The sequence below is a fragment of the Rhinolophus hipposideros genome (genome assembly GCF_964194185.1).
Source record: "Rhinolophus hipposideros genome assembly, chromosome: 19".
NCBI lineage: Eukaryota > Metazoa > Chordata > Mammalia > Chiroptera > Rhinolophidae > Rhinolophus > Rhinolophus hipposideros.
In genome coordinates this window covers 29,582,705-29,602,113 of record NC_138065.1, presented here as the reverse complement: position 1 = coordinate 29,602,113, position 19,409 = coordinate 29,582,705, and the positions used below count along the sequence as shown (strand labels likewise).

The 19,409-nt window shown below is 53.5% G+C and overlaps 1 protein-coding gene across 2 annotated transcripts; it reads left to right on the top strand.

The window, feature by feature from the left end:
- The first annotated feature begins 353 nt into the window (after positions 1-353).
- On the top strand, positions 354-19,293 carry ETNK2 (ethanolamine kinase 2). Of its 2 annotated transcripts, XR_013991746.1 has the most exons (9): positions 354-1,793; positions 3,418-3,677; positions 6,657-6,779; positions 11,571-11,713; positions 12,311-12,394; positions 14,861-15,006; positions 16,508-16,581; positions 18,149-18,613; positions 19,020-19,293. XR_013991746.1 is itself a non-coding variant. In XM_081026376.1 (8 exons), exons 1-8 carry the CDS (start codon positions 1,536-1,538, stop codon positions 18,219-18,221), a joined length of 1,161 nt encoding a protein of 386 aa, XP_080882502.1. In that variant the 5' UTR covers positions 354-1,535; the 3' UTR covers positions 18,222-19,293. The 2 variants fall into 2 exon arrangements, 1 of the variants encoding a protein (XP_080882502.1); XM_081026376.1 differs by having other exon boundaries at positions 18,149-19,293.
- Positions 19,294-19,409: the final 116 nt, after the last annotated feature.

Here is a 19,409-nt window from a genome sequence, read left to right as displayed (position 1 = left end):
CATGTAGCTCAGGAAATGAGAGACAGCATCCACCTGAAGCCACTGATGCTGTCCTTCTACATGGTAGCTGCACACCCCTCTTTTGACCAAAAAGGGTGAAGCACTGAGTGGCCTAACCAGGTAACTGCAAACCTCACATCTCTAGAATGGCAGCCTCTTGAGATTGTGTGGGACCACGGGGCTTCTCTAGGGCACCATTCCTGCATGGGCAGCATCCCTCTGCAGAGCCAAGTGCATGGTTCTCTGAGTTTGCCTGCCTGCCTGGTTTTAATTCTTTACTGCAAAAAGGAAGAGTCTGAGTCAGTGCCCTTTCCAGCCCCACATCCTGAGGTTCCATGACCTTAAGTAGGCAGCTCCCCATCATCTCCTACACTATCCAATATGACAGCCACACATGGCTATTTACATTAAAATTAAATTAAATGCCATATTTCAAGTGCGGTATAGTCACATGTGGCTGTGGCCACTGCACTGGACATGATATAGAACATTTTCATCATCCCAGAAGTTCCTCTGGGCAGAGCTGGATTCTGGACAGCAATAATGATGGGGACTTGTGGTTGAGAGGTTCCTGAATAGGTGAAAGGGACAATTTGAGGAAATAGAAAAGAGCCCCTTTTCTGTAGACACTTTTCTGGGTGGGGAAGTGAGAGCTCTCCCACTGGGCTGGTGACTGGTGAGATCCCCATTGGCACACCCACCCCCAACATGCACCACCCAATGTTCCTTCTCCATCGTTAATGTGTGTCTGGCCGTGTGTACGGGGATTTTGCCTGGGGGCTTCCCTGCAGGGAAAGGTCTTTGACCTGCAGCAGGGGCCACAGAGCCTTTTGCAGGAGTCCATGGACTGGAGGCAGGGAGCTGGACACAGGTGGGCCGCCCAAGTTGACCTCTTGGAAGTAGCGGGATCTTCCTACTGCAGGGTGGAGTGGGGACTCAGGAAGAATCCTCTCCGTGCCCTGTCAGAGGCAGAGAGGCCCCAGCCACGGTGGGAGGGAGGAACCACCTTGCTCTCTCAGAAGTGGGGGAGTCAGCGAACCCCAGCTGGGGTGGGGGGAGGGGCGCCCCCGCCTCTCCCCGGCCCCGCCCTCTTGTCACGGCCCCGCCCCCGCCCTCACCCTCTCGTCCAGGCCCCGGCCTCGCCCCCGCCCTTGCGTCACGGCCCCGGCCCCGGCCCCGCCCCCGCGCCGCGGCCTCCCGGGGGCGTCTCCCCGCCCCACACTTCAGGTAGCAACGGCCGCAGCAGCCGAGGGTAGAAGGCCACACTCTCCGCGGGCCGGGGCTAGCGAGGGCGGAAGGGGGCGTTCCCACGGCCCCCGCTCCGCGGCCTGCGCCCGTGATGTCACAATCGCGGCCGGCCCCGGCGTCCCCGGGTCGGCTTGGGGCGGTGGGCTGCGAGGCTGCGAGCCAGGCGGGCAGGGGCTCCCGAGTCATGGCCTGCCCCCGGCCCCTCCCCCACCACGCCGTCCCCCGCGCCGGCCCCCCCCGCCGGGGCTAGCGTGCGCGCGGCGGCTCCGAGGGGGCGGCCGCTGGGAATGGCTGCACCCCCTTCGGCTCCCGTGCCGCGCTCGACCTTTTACCTGAGGAGGCCGACGCCCGGCCGGCAGTGCTCATGGAGCATGGAGGAGAGCGCGGCAGCTGGCGCCGGCTGCCGGGAGCCGCCAGGCCCCCTGCGGGCCGCTGCCGTCCCGTACTTCGGCATCTCTGTGCACCAGGACGATATCCTGCCCGGCGCCCTGCGCCTCATCCAGGAGCTGAGGCCGCATTGGAAGCCCGAGCAAGTTCAGACCAAGGTAGCCGAGCGGGCGTGCGGGGACGCTTGTCCGCGCATCCTTCCGGGCCTTGGCCCCAGGGGGCGCGGCTGCTGCGTAGGAAGATGGGGATGGGGGTTTGTGTGTTTGTTTCCCGATCCATCTACCTCCCGCGCCCTCGACACACGCCTCCTCTCAGACTCGCGGGCTGGCACCTCAGAGGTCCACCTGCCCACTGTCAGCGTGCTGCGCTTGTGGGCCCACCCCTGTCTCGGCGCGCTGCTGCCCCTCGCAGCCCCCCGGCGTGTGCCCAGCCGGCTCTGATACCCGAGGCGGCAGGAACTTTTCAGGAAACCCCCCACACTCACAAACACGTTGCTGCCCCTTCTTACCCCGTGGTGGGAGCAAAATCTCCAGCCTCTGAGCGGCCCCTGCGGGTCCCAGAATTCCGGCCAGCCCTATCGCCCTGGCTCTGGCTCAACACTACCACGACCACAACCCCCTCGTCCCCCGCCACACACACACACACACACACACACACACACACACACGCGCGCGCGCGCCTCTCCGTCCCTTGCTGGGCACACTAGGACACAGGTGGGCAGAGGCTCCCACTGAGGAACCTCAGACTGACTCCCCTGACCTGCATCCTCTGAAAAGAGTCGTCACCTGCCCACCATCCCATCCTCTCTGGGAGCTACCTATGGAGGATCGGCCCTGAGGGGAACATCTGCAGCTTGTACTAGAGTGGCAGGGGCTCCATGCTGATGGGCCTTCAGGGAGGGTAAAGGTGAGGTTCAGGACCAAGTGTGGAGGCTGACAGACACCTCTTGGGAGAGGGGTGGGTGGGTAGCATTTTCAAAATAAAAAGCCCACTTTCGTGTAAAAGTATCAAGGCATCAAGCAGGCTTGAGATTAATTCCAGTACTGGCCTAACATGGTATCTGCAACTCCCTTCCTCCCTGGGCCTCAGTTCCCCCACCTAGAATTAGTTCAGATGTCCTCTAAGGCCCCTCCAGCTCTGTCACACTGTGCTCTATAAATTCCATGATTCATTCCTCCTTGTCACACTCTGGGGGAGCCTGGTCTCCCATCCCAGGGTCTAATGTCTTTTTTGGACATTAGAGGAACTCAGAGGCCCTAGGGAGCTCTGACCACCAAAGCCCTGGGATGGGTGCCAACCTCAGTACCCTGGATGGGGCAGGAGGCATAGCAAAGAGCCCTCTGCCTGCAAGCAGTGAGAGGCAGCTGGGTAGAGATGTGCTCGTCCTGGATGATCTTGACCCTCCTCTGCCACATTCTGGTCCATAGAGGTTTCTTTCAGGGCCAGGATGGAGGAGAAAGGAGGGGGAGGGGGCTTCTACCCACCAAGTGATGTGCAGACGACTCCACCACCAAATCCCACCTGTTGGAGACAGACCCAGGAGAAGTGAGGGTGCCTAGGCTGAGCCCAAGCTGCCATTGTTTTCTTGAACTCTAGTCTACCCCTAACATTGGGAACAGGGTGAGCATTAGGAACAGTACTGAGCTCTTTACTAAGAGAGGGTAAAGGGCTGGGGGCTCTCTGTGTGTGTGCTCAAACACCCATCCTGGAGTTGGGCCGTCCTGGGGCAAAAGCAGATACCCTGCCCCACACATCCTTGCACTGCCCTCTCCCCAATGCTAGCGCTTCACTGATGGTATCACCAACAAGCTGGTGGCCTGCTACGTGGAGGAAGACATGCGTGACTGTGTGCTGGTTCGGGTGTACGGGGAGCGGACGGAGCTCCTGGTGGACCGGGAGAACGAGGTCAGGAACTTCCAGCTGCTGCGAGCACATGGCTGCGCCCCCAAACTCTACTGCACCTTCCAGAACGGGCTTTGCTATGAGTACATGCAGGGCATGGCTCTGGGGCCTGAGCACATCCGTGAACCCCGGCTCTTCAGGTGAGGAAGGTGCCCAGGGTGTACTATTCATCTCTGATCCCTCAGGCCTTAGGCTTTGACATTCTTAGGCCAGCTTCTGTGGTGTAGAGTCGAGTCCATGAATGAGTTATAAGATCTATGAACTCCCTGAAATTGCATAATTGGGTTTGTGTTTATGTGCATTGCTCTGCAAAGAGGGGCTATAGCTTTGTATAGATTTTCAGTGGGGCCTGCTAGAAGAAGGATAAGTTCTTGGGTGAGGCTTTTAGTGAACATGGGACCTGACCAGAGGACCTGGCTCCCTAAATGCAGCAAGACTCGCCTTCCTGGCCCGTATGTTAGCCCACCTCAAGTCTGACCTGGAAACATCTTGGAGCCTTGGAAATGAAATCTGAGCCAAATCCCCAGAGCTGTCAGGGCTTCCTGCTCCTTCACCCCCACCCCAGAGCTCAGGCATGCTAGAAGAATGGCTCTATCCAGGGTGAGCATGCTTTTATCAGCCCAGAGAGACACCATCCCTCCCCCAGTGTGAGCTCCTTCCAGATTCCCTGACAAAGTGGGAACCCAGGTTTGGAGAGCTGCTGAGGCAGCCAGAGGCTCAGAACCTATGGCCCCTGGGAAACCTTTTGCGTTAAATGTCTAGATGTATATATAGGACCCATGAACTGGACTTAACTTTTATGCCCTGCTGATGTCAAGGCTGTGGGGCCTGGAAGGGGGAAAACCAAAGCGCCCGTGGTGCTCTCTCTGTCCCCTGACTGTGCTGGGCAGGTGGTCAGGCAGGCTGTACCGTCCTTCCTCCAGTGCTGTGGCCATGTGCAGGGCACTCAGACTAGAATGAGGTCATAGGCGGGCTGAGGTTTACTTCTGACACTGCAGACAGTGGTACGGGGTCTGCCCAGGAATCTTGTGCTCTGTCCTGTCCCATGTACTGGGAAGGAGCCTTCCAAATTCTGAGGAACAACAACAAGGCCCACCTAGGGAGGAGACCAAGAAGCTTCTTTGCTCCCTCACTTGCTACCCAGTTAACCCCAAGTTAATGCACCTGGCCCTATTTGCAGGGAACCTCGGGCAAGCCCTCTACAGAGATAAAAGGAGGGAATCTGAGAACTTCACCCCCACCCTGAGCTCATGAGCACTGCCTCTGGAGCTAGAGAGGCCCCAGGATATTAGTGTTGAGTTGGTTGTTGTAGTTGGGTGTGTGTGTATCTCCGGTGGGGATATACAAACCCATGGGAGGGGCTTTTCAGGATCCAGCTGAGCAGTTCCACATGCTTCCAGCCTGGAGAGGGGAGGTCAGAGCAGGGTTGGGGGCTGGGGAGTCCTGTCCTGGCTTCCCCCACTGACTCCTCCCAGCTCTTGTGCAATGAAGCTCAAGTACTGGTAGGTGCTCACCACTCCCAGTTTTCACCACCCCTATGAATCTGATGCTGTCACTCATCCTCTCATGAAAACAATTACCGTTGTCAGGAAGATTGAAGGTGGCTTTAGGTTGGATAATGAGAACTTCACATTTGGGAGAGAGCCAGAAATTGGGCAAAATGTAAGAAGTAGCCCTTCCTTGATCCTTTTCCAGGACAGACCATTATGTTTCTGGGGTGAAGGTGGGTCTCTGAGAGAAAGGCCAAGGAAGGCCTCGGGGAGCCGGCGCCTCATGTTGCCCTGACCCCTACCTTTCAACCTCTGCCTGTTGAGGCTCTGCAGCATAAAAATGCTGAGTTTTGAGGTTACTTTCATTGCTATTCCAGACAACAGCCTTATTGATATTCAGGGAAATGCTCTGTTCATGTTCTATTAGGAATCTTCCTTTGGGAAAGGAAGGCCTGGTTCTTAGGTCTGTTTCCCCAGCCTTGCCCAAACCCCAGCAGGCTCTCTCTCTTACCCCTGGGCCTCTGACCTCTGAAAGAAAAGCTAAACTCTCACCCATTTGGTTGCTGCCATGCCCTCTGCCCCCTCTACCCTTTGGGAGGTGGGAGCCTTGGAGGCTTCCATAGGAGCCCCTAGACTGCCCTGTTATCCTGTTGGGACCTGGCAAGGGGAGGGGTTGTCTCTGGAACTGCTGGGTAACAAGGTTTCAAACAGCCAATGCCTTGTCTTTCCCAGTGATTATTATTCGAGCAACAAACAGGCAGAGGCAGGGAAGCTTGAATGTTGGAGGCTTGGCAATGGGTGGGGGATGGGGCTCTAGAAGGGATTGCTGGCAGAGGCCTGGGGGAGCCCAGCTGGGACACAGGGCCTCAGACGATGGGGTCCTTATCAAGGCCCTCCCTTTCTCACTGGTCAGTCCTCCATCTACACCCTGCCCCCCTCCCTCCCCCACACCCTCTCCCAGCAACCTTCCCCAGTACAGCTTTTTCCTCTCTCCATCGCCCCCTCCTTCTCTCCTGGGACCTTGGATAATGTCCACAGGAGAACTTGAAAATAGAACTCTGGTTTGTTTTGCGTCCTTGGCACCCAGCCGCCAGCATCAACTCCCTGCTGCAGAGGAAGGGGCTGCCTGGGGCCTGCCTGCTTCCCTCCCCACTTTGGCCAGGCTGATAAGAGACAGGCATTTCTTCAGTGCCTGGCATCACCACCCCCTGATCCCTTGGTACCCGGTGTTCACCTCCCCATGAGGGCATAGGTCAGAGTCCAAGGGGGGAGGAAGGGCACCACCCCCACCCCCAAGTGACCCCATCTGTCCTCAGGTTGCTGTGGGTACACGACCTGGGTCATTGACCTGTGGTCAACAGCCCGCTGCTTTGCCCTTCTGCTGACTGAAGCAGCCCCAGCTCTGGTTCTGGAAAGGGAGCTGCTGGGCTAGAGGCCTTATCTTGTTTTCATGCCTTCTGCTGAGATGGAGAGCTCTTAAAAGATTTGTAACAGTCTCACACTCAACCCTCTGGCTAGCTCCCTCATGGACTCTAGGTCAGGAGGGGCTGAGTAGGGAGAGCGCAGCCCGGAGAGGGCCCACCCCCACCCCCCCACTTGATATTGTACTCTTTCTCTTTTCTGCTGTAGGCTAATCGCCTTAGAAATGGCGAAGATTCACACTATCCATGCGAACGGCAGCCTGCCCAAGCCTACTCTCTGGCACAAGATGCACAGTTATTTCACCCTTGTGAAGAACGAGATCAACCCCAGGTACAAAGATCTGGGAGGATTCAAGGCACCACTGTCTCGACCACCGTAATGTGATCCCTGTCCCCATTCTTTTGCTCATCCCACCCCACAGGAGGTTTGGGGGTTTCAGTCCTGATTGCTGAGCCTGTCTCCAAGCAGAGTTGGCCAGATGAGTAAATCTGAGGAACTTAGATGCACTATTTTAGACCTATGTGCTATTTCTCCTTGAGTCTTCTGGTTTTGGCAGGGTCTAGGGCTTGGGACAATATCTCCCCATTTTACTTACAGAATAATGAGGCTCAGAGACTGAGCTCTGCCCAGTCAGGGTCTAGTCATAGCAGGGCTTCTATACCCAGCCCACGGCCCTTTTTGCCTGAGCTGCCTTCTCAGCAGTGAGAAGGGAGGGCCCAGACCTCTGAGAATGGGGTAAGGCTGAGTTAGAGTCAGTCTGAAGGAGTCTGCTTTTCTACCGACAAGCCCTTGGGACATCAAGACTCCTGCTACTTGCCTGGACACTTCTCTCCCCATATGTCCCTGGAGACCCTGTCCCCCACCTTGTTTCTTCTCTGCTCTTTTCATCCACCCTGACATCACCTTTCCCCAGATAGGACAGGGTTCCCAGAACCTTACCTTACACTCTCTGGCTGGACACCTGAGAGTCCTTCTAGCCTTCAGATACCTGACTCTTCAGGCATACCCTGGAGTACTGAGAAAACAGTGGGGGCAAGGTGGAAAGAGTGGTGTCACCGTGCCCCCTACAAAAAAAGGCTTGAACATCACCCTTGTTCCAGATGGGAGTGGGGTACACATGTTTGGGGCCAGGGTATCTCTTTCTCTCCTCGAAGAGGACAAGACAATAATGACTTCTGTCCCGACTGTGTATCTCTGTCATATTCTCGCACACACAGCGACTTTATCTGCATCATCCTACTTAAGAATTACCAAGCACTGCCTTGGGACTATTTGCCCAGCATGGCCCATGTTTAGACCTTCTATGTCAAGTGTTATCTTTGGGACAAGGACTGCCTTGCCCCTTAGGACTATGACAGCACATGGAGAGCAAGACTGTCTGGTGTCTGAGCCAAGAAGAACCTGTTATCTCCCAGCCCACTATTTTCATTTGACAGACGAAGAAACTGAGGCCTAGGGTGGGGATGGGACTTGTCCACTGTCATTGCTATCAGTGGCAGCTCAGGGACTAGAGTCCAGCCTTGATGTGTAAGCATAAGTGTTGCTCCTGAGCTTCCTTTGACTCTGCTGTCACTGTGTAGCCTATGTGTGTGTGTGTGTGTGTGTGTGTGTGCGCGCGCGCGTGTGGGTGTCAGTGAGTGAGAGAGAGAGGGGGTGGCCTTGTTGGAAGGGGAGTGGTCCCTGGAGAAGAGCTGGCAAACTCCCTTTGCTCTTGTGACACCTTTGACCTTGGGCAAATCAAATTGCTTAACTTTTTCAAGCCTCTTTAGTGGATGATGCCTGCCCTGAATGACCTACCCTGACCTAGAGCAATCACCGAGATGAGATGAAGTACTTGAATTCCATAATAACCCTGCCTAATAACTTACCTAAGAACTCTGACTTAGTCCATCCTTCATTTTACAAACATTGATTGATTGGGATTTAATACAGTAAGAAACCAAAGTGACAGTGGCCCTTCCTACAGCTTCTTAGGAGCCCTCTAGGTAAATAGGACCTGCACATGCAGAGCTACAGAAGAAGTCAGGGTGTGTAGTACATACAGGGTGGGAGAACCAAGCAAAGTCTTCTTGACAGAGATGAGAAGGGAGGGCCCTCCAGTTGGAGCAGACGCACGGCTTGCACATGGATGATGAGTAGATGAGTTGGCTGGAGCAGACCTTTTAGGAGAGATTGGGAGGGATCATTTGAGATGGGGCTGCAGAGGTCGTGTGAGTTGGAGCTAGACTGTGAGGGGCTTTCCGTGCCAGGAGCGAAAATTCAATTTAGCAGCAGTGGGAGGTCATTCACTCATTGTGAAGGTGTTTGAGCCAGGGACTCAGGTCAGTAACTGTGTTTCCCCAAAAATAAGACCTAGCTGGACAACCAGCTCTAGTGCGTCTTTTGGAGCAAAAATTAATATAAGACCCGGTTTTGTATTATAGTAAAATAAGACCAGGTCTTAAATTAATTTTTGCTCCAAAAGATGCATTAGAGCTGATTGTCCAGCTAAGTCTTATTTTCGGGGAAACACGGAACCTGACCAGGACTGTGGTGGAGGAAGACAGCTTTCCAGCTTTGTGAAGGATGACTTGGATAGGAGTTAGGGAAAGGGGGGATTTGTAGTACGGAAACCAGCTGGAGGAGTACTGACATTGAATGGGCATCATGTAGCACTGGGATTCCCTAAATTTGATCATGAAATTCCTCGGGTGCTTGCTAAGTGCAGGTTCCCAGTCTGACCCTGGAGAGTGACGGGTTGTCTCAAGTTGGATCCTAGGAGTCTGCATTTCACAGGCTCCCCTGGTGATTCTAAGGCAAGGGATCAAGGAACCACATTTGGAGAAACACTGCCCTGGGCAGCTTCATGGGGTTGGGGTGGAGGGTAGGGGAATGAGTCAGAGACCTTGTGGAAGCAGATGTGGTAGCCGTGGTGTTTGGGTGGGCATGAAAGTGTCCAGGTGGCCAGGAGGATGTGGGGTTGGTTATGGCTCCGGGGCATCAAGAGGAGACTCAGATGGGCTGAGTGGTGTGAGGGCAAAGGTGATGTAAGTTTGAACACTTAGAAAGCCCCCTTTCCCTTGCCCTGATCCTGAGAGCTGAGTGGACACTTGCCAGGCATCAGTGCCTTCATCAGGAGGAACGCCAGGCCCTTTCACCCCCTTCAAGCAGCCTCGAGGGGCAGAGGAGCAGCCCTGCCTGGGATGTGAAGGTTTCTGAGATGCGGTGGGGATGACTGTTCTGCCAGGCCCATAGCCTTGAGAGTGCGGTGGTGTCGGCTGAAGGAAGCCACGCTGGCGATGTTTCAGGTGCTCGGGGGAGGAAGTAGAAGGCTGGGATTGTTCCCACAGTGACCATCTGTGTGGCCTTGGGCTGAGTGGTGTGAAGGTCAAACAGATGTCGGGGCCTGGGCAGCAGACACCTTGAATGTCAAAACCATGATTTTCAGGCTGAGACCCAGGCAAACCAACACCTCCTTATTCTGATCCTTTGGATGGTCTCAGTCCAAGGGGAAAAAAAGAATCTTAAAAGAAAAGGTAGTTTCTTAAGAAGAGTCAAGAGGGAAAACAAATTCTCTGCAGCCCAGTGGATACAGATTAACTTCAGTGAGGATGGGATGGGGGCCCCTGACAGATGCTCAGACTCAGAGTGGCCTGTGCAGAGCCTCTGGGGGGCACTGGGGCCCTTACGGTTCGGAGGCGCGGCTTGATTTTGGATCCTTGGACCGGCTGAAGACCACTTTTTTCAGTGAGGAAATAGAGGGTCCAGCTGGGCAAGAGACACCTGGAGGCTGGGAGGAAGACTGCCTTTCCTTGGGCCTCAGTTTCCCTGTGAGATTGGACTAGAAACCTAAGATCCTCTTGAGCTTTGACCTTCTCAAGCCTGGGAGGGAGCTTGCTGCTCATCCTTTTCCGGGGACACATGGAGATTCCTTAGTTACTGAATACTCTTCCATGTGTTCTGGCTCTGGGCTGGGGGAGGGGCAGCAGGGCTGTCCCCTGGGAGCATTAGGAGGACCTGTCTCATTCTCATCCCCCGCCCGCACTCTTGCTTCCCTGGACAAGAGAGCAAACAGGACACACATGAGTGCAGATAAAACCCTAGCCCCCCCTCCCATTGGTGGTTCCAGGTTTTTAAGGGTTCTGCTGACTGCTTGGCTTTTCAATGTACACAGACCTGTGTGCTTCCTGGGGAGCAAAGTTCAGAGCTTCTGAGTACAGTGTACCTTCGTCAGCTTCTCCGTGGTCTCTGATGGACCCATTCATTCATTCCTCAACATGCATTTCTTTCAGCAGTAATGCGTGTGTGTGCCGTGGATGGGGTGGGGGCAGAATGGCCTCCATGCACATTTGTTCCTGCCCTCCAGTTGTCCATGCCCAGTGTGGCATGGATCTGGTACAAGAAAACACACAGTCCTCGTTCAAGGATATGTGGGAGCTACACAGCAAGTGCTTTTCCACTGAAAGGCCCTAATATCCCTTTGGCCTTGTAGGTAGGAGTGAACCCCAGCTAGCAACTTGTTTTCCTTTCTTATGTGGGCCTGTCTGTGCGATAAGTTAGACTATATGACCTCTATGTGACACCAGCTGCTACCTCCTCCAGAGACACCAACACTGCAGCCCCTCCCTGGCGCACTGTGATCCCTTCGCTTGAGGAACTTTGAGGGGAGAGTAGTTTTAGAGAGCTACCCCTTCCCCTAGGAGTTTTCCTACATCCCGAGGGCAGGTCTGTTTGCATCTCTGCCCTGCTGCCCTTGTTCTCTTAGTTTGGGATGGGTGAGTTTGGACACTCATCTTCTCCTCCTCGGTCCTCTCTCCTGCCTCCTTCCTTACCTTCCCGTCCCTTTCACGAAGTAGCAGGGACAGCATTCAGTCAGGGATTTGGGTGCTTTGCAAAATGCTTTTAAGCCAACGTTTTAATCAGCTTCTTAGAGTAACCACAGGACATGAGAAGGACAAGAAGTCTTAGTACCATTTTATAGATAACAAAAGTGAGGGTCTGAAAGGTCAGCCATTTGTCCAAGGTCCTTCCTCTGCGGTAAGATGTAGTGAGGGGGCCAGAGCTCAAGGTTTTTGAGACCAAGCACCCACCTGTCTACTACCAGCCCTCCCTCCACTGGCCACCTTTCTTGCCACTGTCCAGCCTTTCTGCAGATGTCCCTGAGATAGAGGTGTTGGAACGGGAGCTGGCCTGGCTGAAGGAGCACCTGTCCCAGTTGGACTCCCCTGTGGTGTTTTGTCACAATGACCTGCTCTGCAAGAATATCATCTATGACAGCACCAAAGGTACGGCTTCTTTGGTTCTGGCTGGCCAGCAGAGTTCTGTTCCTCGGGCTGGTACTTGCACAAGCAAAAGGGGACCTTTGGCTTAGGTCTTAATTTGTAAGAAGAGAAATGGAAAAGTAAACACATTCCCACTTAGAATAATCTGTGCCAAGAAAGAACTCAAAATAATGGTTTGTGGGGAATCTTCAGTGTTAGGGCACCTGAGCTATTCCCCCTGACGACGCCTTTGGTTTCTGAGGACATCTTGGCTGCCCCACACCTTCCTAAAGGGAAGACCTTCCGTGGTCCTGATGGGAGCTTCACCCACTTAGCTTTATTATGGTCCTTAACCAGACTGAGGACAGATGTCTTTATATGGAGAGAGTCTGAGGATCTCGCTGCATGAGAGGGACAGCTGGAGCTGGGGGAAGACAGATGGAGAAACAGACAGGAGGAAGCAGGTTAGAAGAAAGCCGCTGAGGAGGTTGGGTAAGGCCAGGTTGCTGCGGAGGCCAGCGAGAGGCAGTGGGTGCGTTCTGGAGGTCCTTGGAAGCTTGCCCAAGCCCTGTGCCCAGATCTGCTGGGGCCACCACTCACTGCCTCTCCTCTACCTCCTAGGTCACGTACGGTTCATTGACTATGAATATGCCGGCTACAACTACCAAGCTTTTGACATTGGCAACCATTTCAATGAGTTTGCAGGTGAGAAGGGCATTGCTGTTTGGCCTGTGTCCAAAATACCCAACTTATGACGGATGGCCAGGTCCAGGGGGAGGATGAAAGGGGGTTCGTCACTTGGGGGAGGGAGGGGGAGGCTAGACAGCCCCTGTCCTCCGAAACATCCCAGCTTGAGGGGGAAAGACACAACCTGCCTTGAGAGAGCTCCAACTCTCCTGGGGCAGGCAGGACCCACCTACACAGCACCCCCCTGCCAGCTCGTGTGGCAATTTGGCACAATTAGGAAAACGTGCCCACTGTAGGATCCTTGAGGCTACCTCAGTTTGGCATGTGATTTAGAAGAAGACCCCCTCCTCTGAGTACATGCAGTCCATGCCAGCTGGACCAGCACAGGACAATCTCAGCTTCTACTTGTTCTCTTGTCCAAGCTCTTTTAGACCCAGTACAACCTGCACAATTGTAAGTAAGTGTCCAGCATGCAGAAAGGAGAATAAGCTGCAAATAGCTACTTGCCTGGTGGCCTATGAGTATAATAAGGTGGAACTAGGTCCAACTGTATACTGTACAACTAGACTCCTTCAAACCCTGGTGTTGCTGCTTACTAGCTGTCTGAGCCTTGGTTTCTCTGTGCTTCTGTAAAGTGGAGATGACAATAGTACCTACTTCCTAGTATTGATCTGAGACGCATACAAGGACAGCACGTACTAAGCACATGTTGTTATTTGCTGCTGGTGTTAGGAAATGAAGCTTTGCTGAGTTCAGGAGATGGGCAGGACTGGAAGAGGGAGAATGAGGGAGGTGTTTCCTAGGAGCGGGTAAGAGCTCTATAAAGGCGTGGGTGTATAATAGAATCATCTGTGTAAAGGAATCAGGGCAGGTTTTGCTGGCTGGAGGGCTTGCTTGTTAAAAACAATTAGATGGTACTGAAGAACTAGCCCCTAGACACTGGGGTTGAGGGACATCCCCAGAATGGCTGTGTGAGGTGCTCAGCCCCTGAGGCTTAGGATAGGAGAGGCAGCTGTGGAGCCACCACCTGGCCTAGCCTCAGCCACTCCCCAGCCCAATCCTGTCTGTTCTGGAACTCGAGGTGACCAGGTCTGTAAAGTGCTGATTGTACCTGGGGGTAGTATGACTCCCCGGCGTGGCCATTAGCTGCATTTAGGAACCCAAGGGACCATGGCACCCCAGCTGGGCAAGCAGCTGAGCAGTGGGGAGTAGTACAGAGCTGAGGCTGTCACCAGCAGGGAACTGGGCCTGTGTGTGCTCAGTTGCCAGACACACTGATCTTTCTACAAGGGATAATTCTTAAGCTTTTTAAGTCTTTCTCATCACAACACAGAGCAAAACCAAGCTGGAATTTCTCCAAAGGGGCAGATTGCATCCTGCTCCCAAGTTGAGAGTGAAGAAGGAAGAAGTGAGCATGACAGAAAGAGGAGGGCAGGGAAGGAGATTGGGACCTAGGGAGAGCGACCTCCTGGGTTCTTGGGAGTGGGAGATGAGTTCCAAGCCTGAACCCGCCTCTAACTGGCTATATGACCTTGAGCAAATTTCTTCTCTCTGGGCCTTAGTTTCTACATCTACACAAGGAGATTCTTTCCAGCTGTACTCTTGGGGACCTAGGAGATTGTGTATTTCTCTAGAAATATAAGGAAAGCTTGAGAAGGAAAGGGAGGAAGGAAGAGGGAGGAAGAGACTGGGGAAGATGGTCCAGTCCTGGTTCTATTTAAATAAACTACTTTCTGTACGAGCTCTGAAGCCAAGGCCTCTGCCACTGAGCCAAGGATGTGGCCCGTGCCTGTTGGGCTGGTCGCTTGAGGACTCAAGGGAGGGAGGGACTAGAAGGGATTGAGGCCATCTAGTCCAGGGGTTCCAAAGTTTGCTATGTTTCCCAGTCATCTGCAGAATTGGACCAGGAGTGGGGGGTACTTGGGAATCTGTGTTGTTACCAAGCTCTCCAGGTGATGTCTTTAAGTAGCCAGCTCAACACTGGAAGCAGTGTTTAAGATAGGAAGCAGTCCAGGAAGTAGTGTTTAAGACACACATTAAGTCCAGCCCCTTCCTTTTATCAGTGAAGAGATTTGTGCTGGTGAGAGGAGAGGACTTGTCTGAGATTAACTGGAGATTAGCATCGGACCTAAGACAGCTAGGCGCTGATTCAGTGCTGTGACCAAGGGCCTCCTATGTGACATAGTTTTATATAGGGCACAGGAGAGACAGTGGTGCTGCCCTAGGGAGTCCTCATCACTTCCAGGACTGTCTCTTGCCCCTCAACCAGTCTGCCCTCTGCCCCACTGAAAGCAGTGCCCCCAGCTGGGGTGGGGCTCGACCCCATGCCAGATAAGTTAGATGGTCTGACAAGCTGAATTCCTAGGCACAGCCCACAGGGCAGAGCAGATGGAGGTTTCCAGGGGAGCAGGGAACACCTGAGCTGGAGGAAGTCCCCAGGTGGGCCATCTCCCAGCATCTTCTGTGGTGCTACCTTCCCATCAGGTGTAAATGAAGTCGATTACTGCCAGTACCCTGCACAGGAGACCCAGCTGCAGTGGCTGCGCTACTACCTGCAAGCACAAAAGGGGATGGCTGTGAGCTCCAGGGAGGTGGAGAGGCTCTATGTGCAAGTCAACAAGTTTGCCCTGGTGAGTGCTTGTGACTGGGAAGGGGCAGGGGAAGGAGAGGCCAGGAGGAGGGTCTCTGGGCACACCCCCAGTACGCTTTCACAGCCTTGTGGAGGACGAAGCAGAGCCCAGGTCGGATATGAGGCCATGTGTTCCTGTATCCCACCCTGGAGGGCAGCCCCATAATACTAAGATGCCCTGCTCCCCTTACCCCATCAAGGCTAGATTCTCTCCTCCCTAGAGAACTACTATTTCCAGGAAAGATCCCAGCTTCCTAATCCTAGTTCTGTCATCTGGACAAGTAATTCTTTCTGGTGTCTAACCATAGCCTTTCATGCTGCAGTTAAACACCTGCCCTCACTATTTTTTTAGCCTGTGGAGGAGATAGAGAATGTCAACTCTAATCCTCCTGGTTAGCTTCCTCTGCTGACTCAGAACTCTTTGTAAGCCTTTCCCATCAGGCTCTTCCTGCTCCAATTACTGTGCTGTCAGTTCTTGATTTTCAGTGTCACTTATCCAAGGTACATGGTTCATGCCAGGTCTCCACTGGCGTGTGCCCCAGGGGTTCCTAACTAGTCTTATTAATGTCGCCCCTGCATAAGCAAGAAGACAAGTCCGCTGTCCTGAATTTCACTATTCATCATAGAGCTTAAGTAAAATCTTGCTTACTTGGGATTTTATGTTGCCTGTTCTGTTTTCATTTGCACAAGGCTGATTCTTCTTCGGGTTCTTCCTCTTAACTGTTCCACCCTGCCTACCTCTTGGTAATCTTTTAGTGATCATTCGTACTTGCTAATTGATCTACGCCCGCCTTTAAGTCCTGAAAAGAGAAGCGGAGAGAGATACTACATTGCCTACCGCAGAGCAAGCAGGACTTGGGGTGGGGGACCCCAGCCTGGGAAAGTATTGTTATCACTGCAGTTTGTTTGGGGGCAGCAGGAAGCATGGCTCTCTGGCTTCTTGAGCCTGGGGTGACCTGGGCCCCACGGGCACCTCTGGCTACGGGGAGAGCAGTTGTGTGCTTAGAGCCCACACTTGGGCTTCTTATTACCCCATCTACACTCATTTGCCAATCTGACCCTACCTCCTGATAGAAGAGAGGGAAAGGTCAGTTTAGGGGGTCTTGCAGCAGACCAGACTTCTGATGGCCATGTGGCCAGGACACTACTGAGGTACCAGCCCTTCCACTGGGCCTGAGCTTTGGCTTAGGGGCTCATCTCATCTTGAGTACGTTGGCCTTGAAGATGAGGAGATGCCCTGGTATGGTACAAGCCTGGGGCTGAACTCTGCTCGAGTTGGGGAAAAAACTGAAAGCGCGAGAAGCACCATCTAGCTGATGCCCTTCCAGCGGGGGTAGAACCGACTCTGCTTTCCTTTTTCTGGAGGGAGTGCAGCCCCCAAATGCTTGTCTCTGCCAGCATCCTACTTCTGTGTTTTCCAGAGTGACTGTGTCCCTCTGGCTACATGGGGTCCACGACGGCTTGGGAATTCACCATGCTAATCCTCTCTGCTCTGTTTTTAGGCATCTCATTTTTTCTGGGCACTCTGGGCCCTCATCCAGAACCAGTTCTCCACCATTGACTTTGATTTCCTCAGGTGAGCACAGGGGACAAATTGGGGGCAGCGTGGGTGGGGAAGAGAAAAGGAAGAGCCTTGAGCCGAGGGTGTAGGGGCAAAGGACAACCCAAATAGAACATCCAGAGTCCAATCGTCTGCTAACTCATCCTGATACCAGCCGGCCCATGGTCTGTGGGGTCACTACTCCAGGGGAGGCCGGGAGCCCAGAGCAGCCCTCTGAGGGAGCCTGCAGTTCTCTCATCCTCCCCGCCTGCCTGGTGGTGGGACTTGACACTTTCCCTGCATCCTGCTACTCCAGTGCCCTTATCCACAGGGCCTGGTTGTGAACAGAATTGTTGCAAATCCATCTGAAAGATGAGTCCAGCCCTCATTTTATAGCAGAGGGGACAGCATTCCAGAGAGTGGAAGTGACTCATTGAGGTCACTCTGTGGTTTAGTGCTTACTGTGTGGGGTGTCAGACCCAACTCCCCCTACAGTGGCCCTTAGTGATGCACTATGGGTTATTCTCACACTGTACTTGAATATTCACTCCTTGGGGGGCCCTGTCATATGAGGTACATATGTCTTTAAGGGCCAGGAATCACTTTGTCTTCCATCCTGGTCCAGTCTCCTTGCCCATTATCCTATCCACTGTCAGCCAAAGAGGAATCACTACCCTGGCTTCAAACTGTTCACAACTATTAGAGAAATGCAGGTCAAATGCACAGTGAGCAACAACCTCACACCCATTGGGATGACTGCTGTCACATAAACTGAAAATAACAAGGATTGGCAAAGGACGTAGAGAAACTGGAACCCTTGTGCAGTGCCCTTGAGAATGTAGAATGGTGCAGCTACTATGGGAAACAATACTGTACTTCCTCAAAAAATTAAAAAGAGTTGTTTCATGTTCCAGTAATTCTACTTGTCGGTATATAGCCAAAAAAACTGAAAGCAGGGTCTCAAAGAGATATGTGCACACCCGTGTTTGTAGCAGCCAAGTGGTGGAAGCAGCCCAGGTGTCCATCGAGGGATGAATGGGTAAACAAAATGTGCTCAATTCATACAATATAGTATTATTTAGCCTTAGAAAGGAAGTTACGTCACATGCTACAATATGGATGAACCTTGAGAAAACATTGTGCTAAGTGAAATAAGCCAGGTATAAATAGACAAATACTGTATGATTCCACTTATATGAGGTAATTAAATTAGTCGAACTCATAGAAATAGAAAGCAGAATGATGGCTGCCAGGGACTGGGGGAAGGGGGAAATTGAGTTGCTGTTTAAGGGGTATAGAGTTTCAGTTTTGCAAAATGAAAAGTCCTGGAGATCTGTTGCCCAACAGTATGAATGTACTTAACATTACTGAGCTGTAAAAAATCAAAAAATGACCTTGTTTGGGGAAGGGTTGCTCCTGTCTGATCTAAGAAGAAAAATAAAATTATAGCTGAAGTTAAAAAAAAATCAGCCTGGGCTGGAGTTGGTCTGCCTAGACCTAGATGGGCTGAGCTGTTGAGAAATTTGGTTCATAGTGGGAGTCCCGCAGCAGGGCCCTCCTACCTTCCCTTTTGACCCCCAGCTCTCTTCCCTGTCTCTGGTAGGTACGCGGTGATCCGATTCAACCAGTACTTCAAGGTGAAGCCTCATGTGTCGGCCTTGGAGATGCCAAAGTGACCAGCTTCCCCATCCCTCCCCTCCCCATCTGCTTGGCAGGCTGGTTCTCCATGGCTCAGTTGTGCTCTGGAGTCCATACCCTTGGACAAGGTGGGAGAGGGGACAGGAGTGTGTCCATGGAGAAGACTCCACCCGTGCCACCAGCCCCCAGTGGGTGCCGCTGTGACCACATTCTCTTGTTCGGAGGGGCTGATGGACCCCGCATGGGGGGGTCCCCTTTACCTGACTTGGGGGAAGTGCCTGCAGCCAGCCAAGGCCCAGACCACAACCATCCCTGGGAAGCCTAGTATTCCCAGCCCCAGGCCAGGCGGAATCTGGGCTGCCTTAGATGTGTCTTTGACCTTCCTGGTTTGGGGAGGGGGGAAGGTTGGGAGGGCTCCTTTCTACCTCCAGTGCCCTGAGCCTCCAGCCCATCTCCCTACAAGGTCCCATGTGGGAGGTGCTGAGCCCAAACCAGCATCATGCCAACTCTGACAGATGGATGTACATATCTTGGGGCGGGGGGCAGGGGAGGGTTGGTCTAGAATTGGGTTTGACAGCTCCCGAGCAGCTGCCTCATGTGACATCCCTCCCTTTCTCCAAGCCAGATCCAATCAAATCGTTCCTTCCCAAACCTCAGAGGACTCCTGCTCCCCTCCTGTGCCCTCTGCTGTGCTTCTGTCATTCCCTCTGCAGCTTGCTGGGAGGGAAGGTAAGGGAGTGGTGATGGCTGGACCTCCAGAGCCCAGCTCTGTTTCATGCTGTGGCTTGACAGAGGGGACAGCCACCGCCCACTTTGTTCCTCCCCCTGCCCTCCAGGCCCTCACTGCCAAGGATCTCTCTCTCCATGTCCACCTTCTGTCCTGAAGTTGACCCAGGGTCTCCCCACTTGGGAATGACTAGTGGGAGTCAAGGGGCAGGGGCCAGGCCTGCGAGAGCCTGGGGTGAAAGTGCTGACTGAGCTCATTGCCCAACTCTCAAGGGCCTCCACCTCCTTTTGCCCTCACAGCCCCTAGGGCCTTCTGCTTGGGCCCACAAGGTGATTCATTTGTAAATTATCTTGATTTTCTGCATTAAAATGGCCATTTCTGGACCACTCTTGAGTACAGCTGGTGGGACTTTGACCTAGAGGGTGTGATTAGTAAGCCTTTGGGGGGGGGTGTTCCAGCCCCTTCTCTGGGGTCCCCTTGGGTTGCACACTTTCCACCA

Coding starts and splice junctions, on each gene's coding strand:
- ETNK2 (XM_081026376.1), top strand. CDS start 1,536: ATGGCTGCACCCCCTTCGGCTCCCGTGCCGCGCTCGACCTTTTACCTG. Junction 6,780..11,570: donor AAGAACGAGATCAACCCCAG/GTACAAAGATCT, acceptor GCCACTGTCCAG/CCTTTCTGCAGATGTCCCTG. Junction 16,582..18,148: donor ATTGACTTTGATTTCCTCAG/GTGAGCACAGGG, acceptor TGTCTCTGGTAG/GTACGCGGTGATCCGATTCA.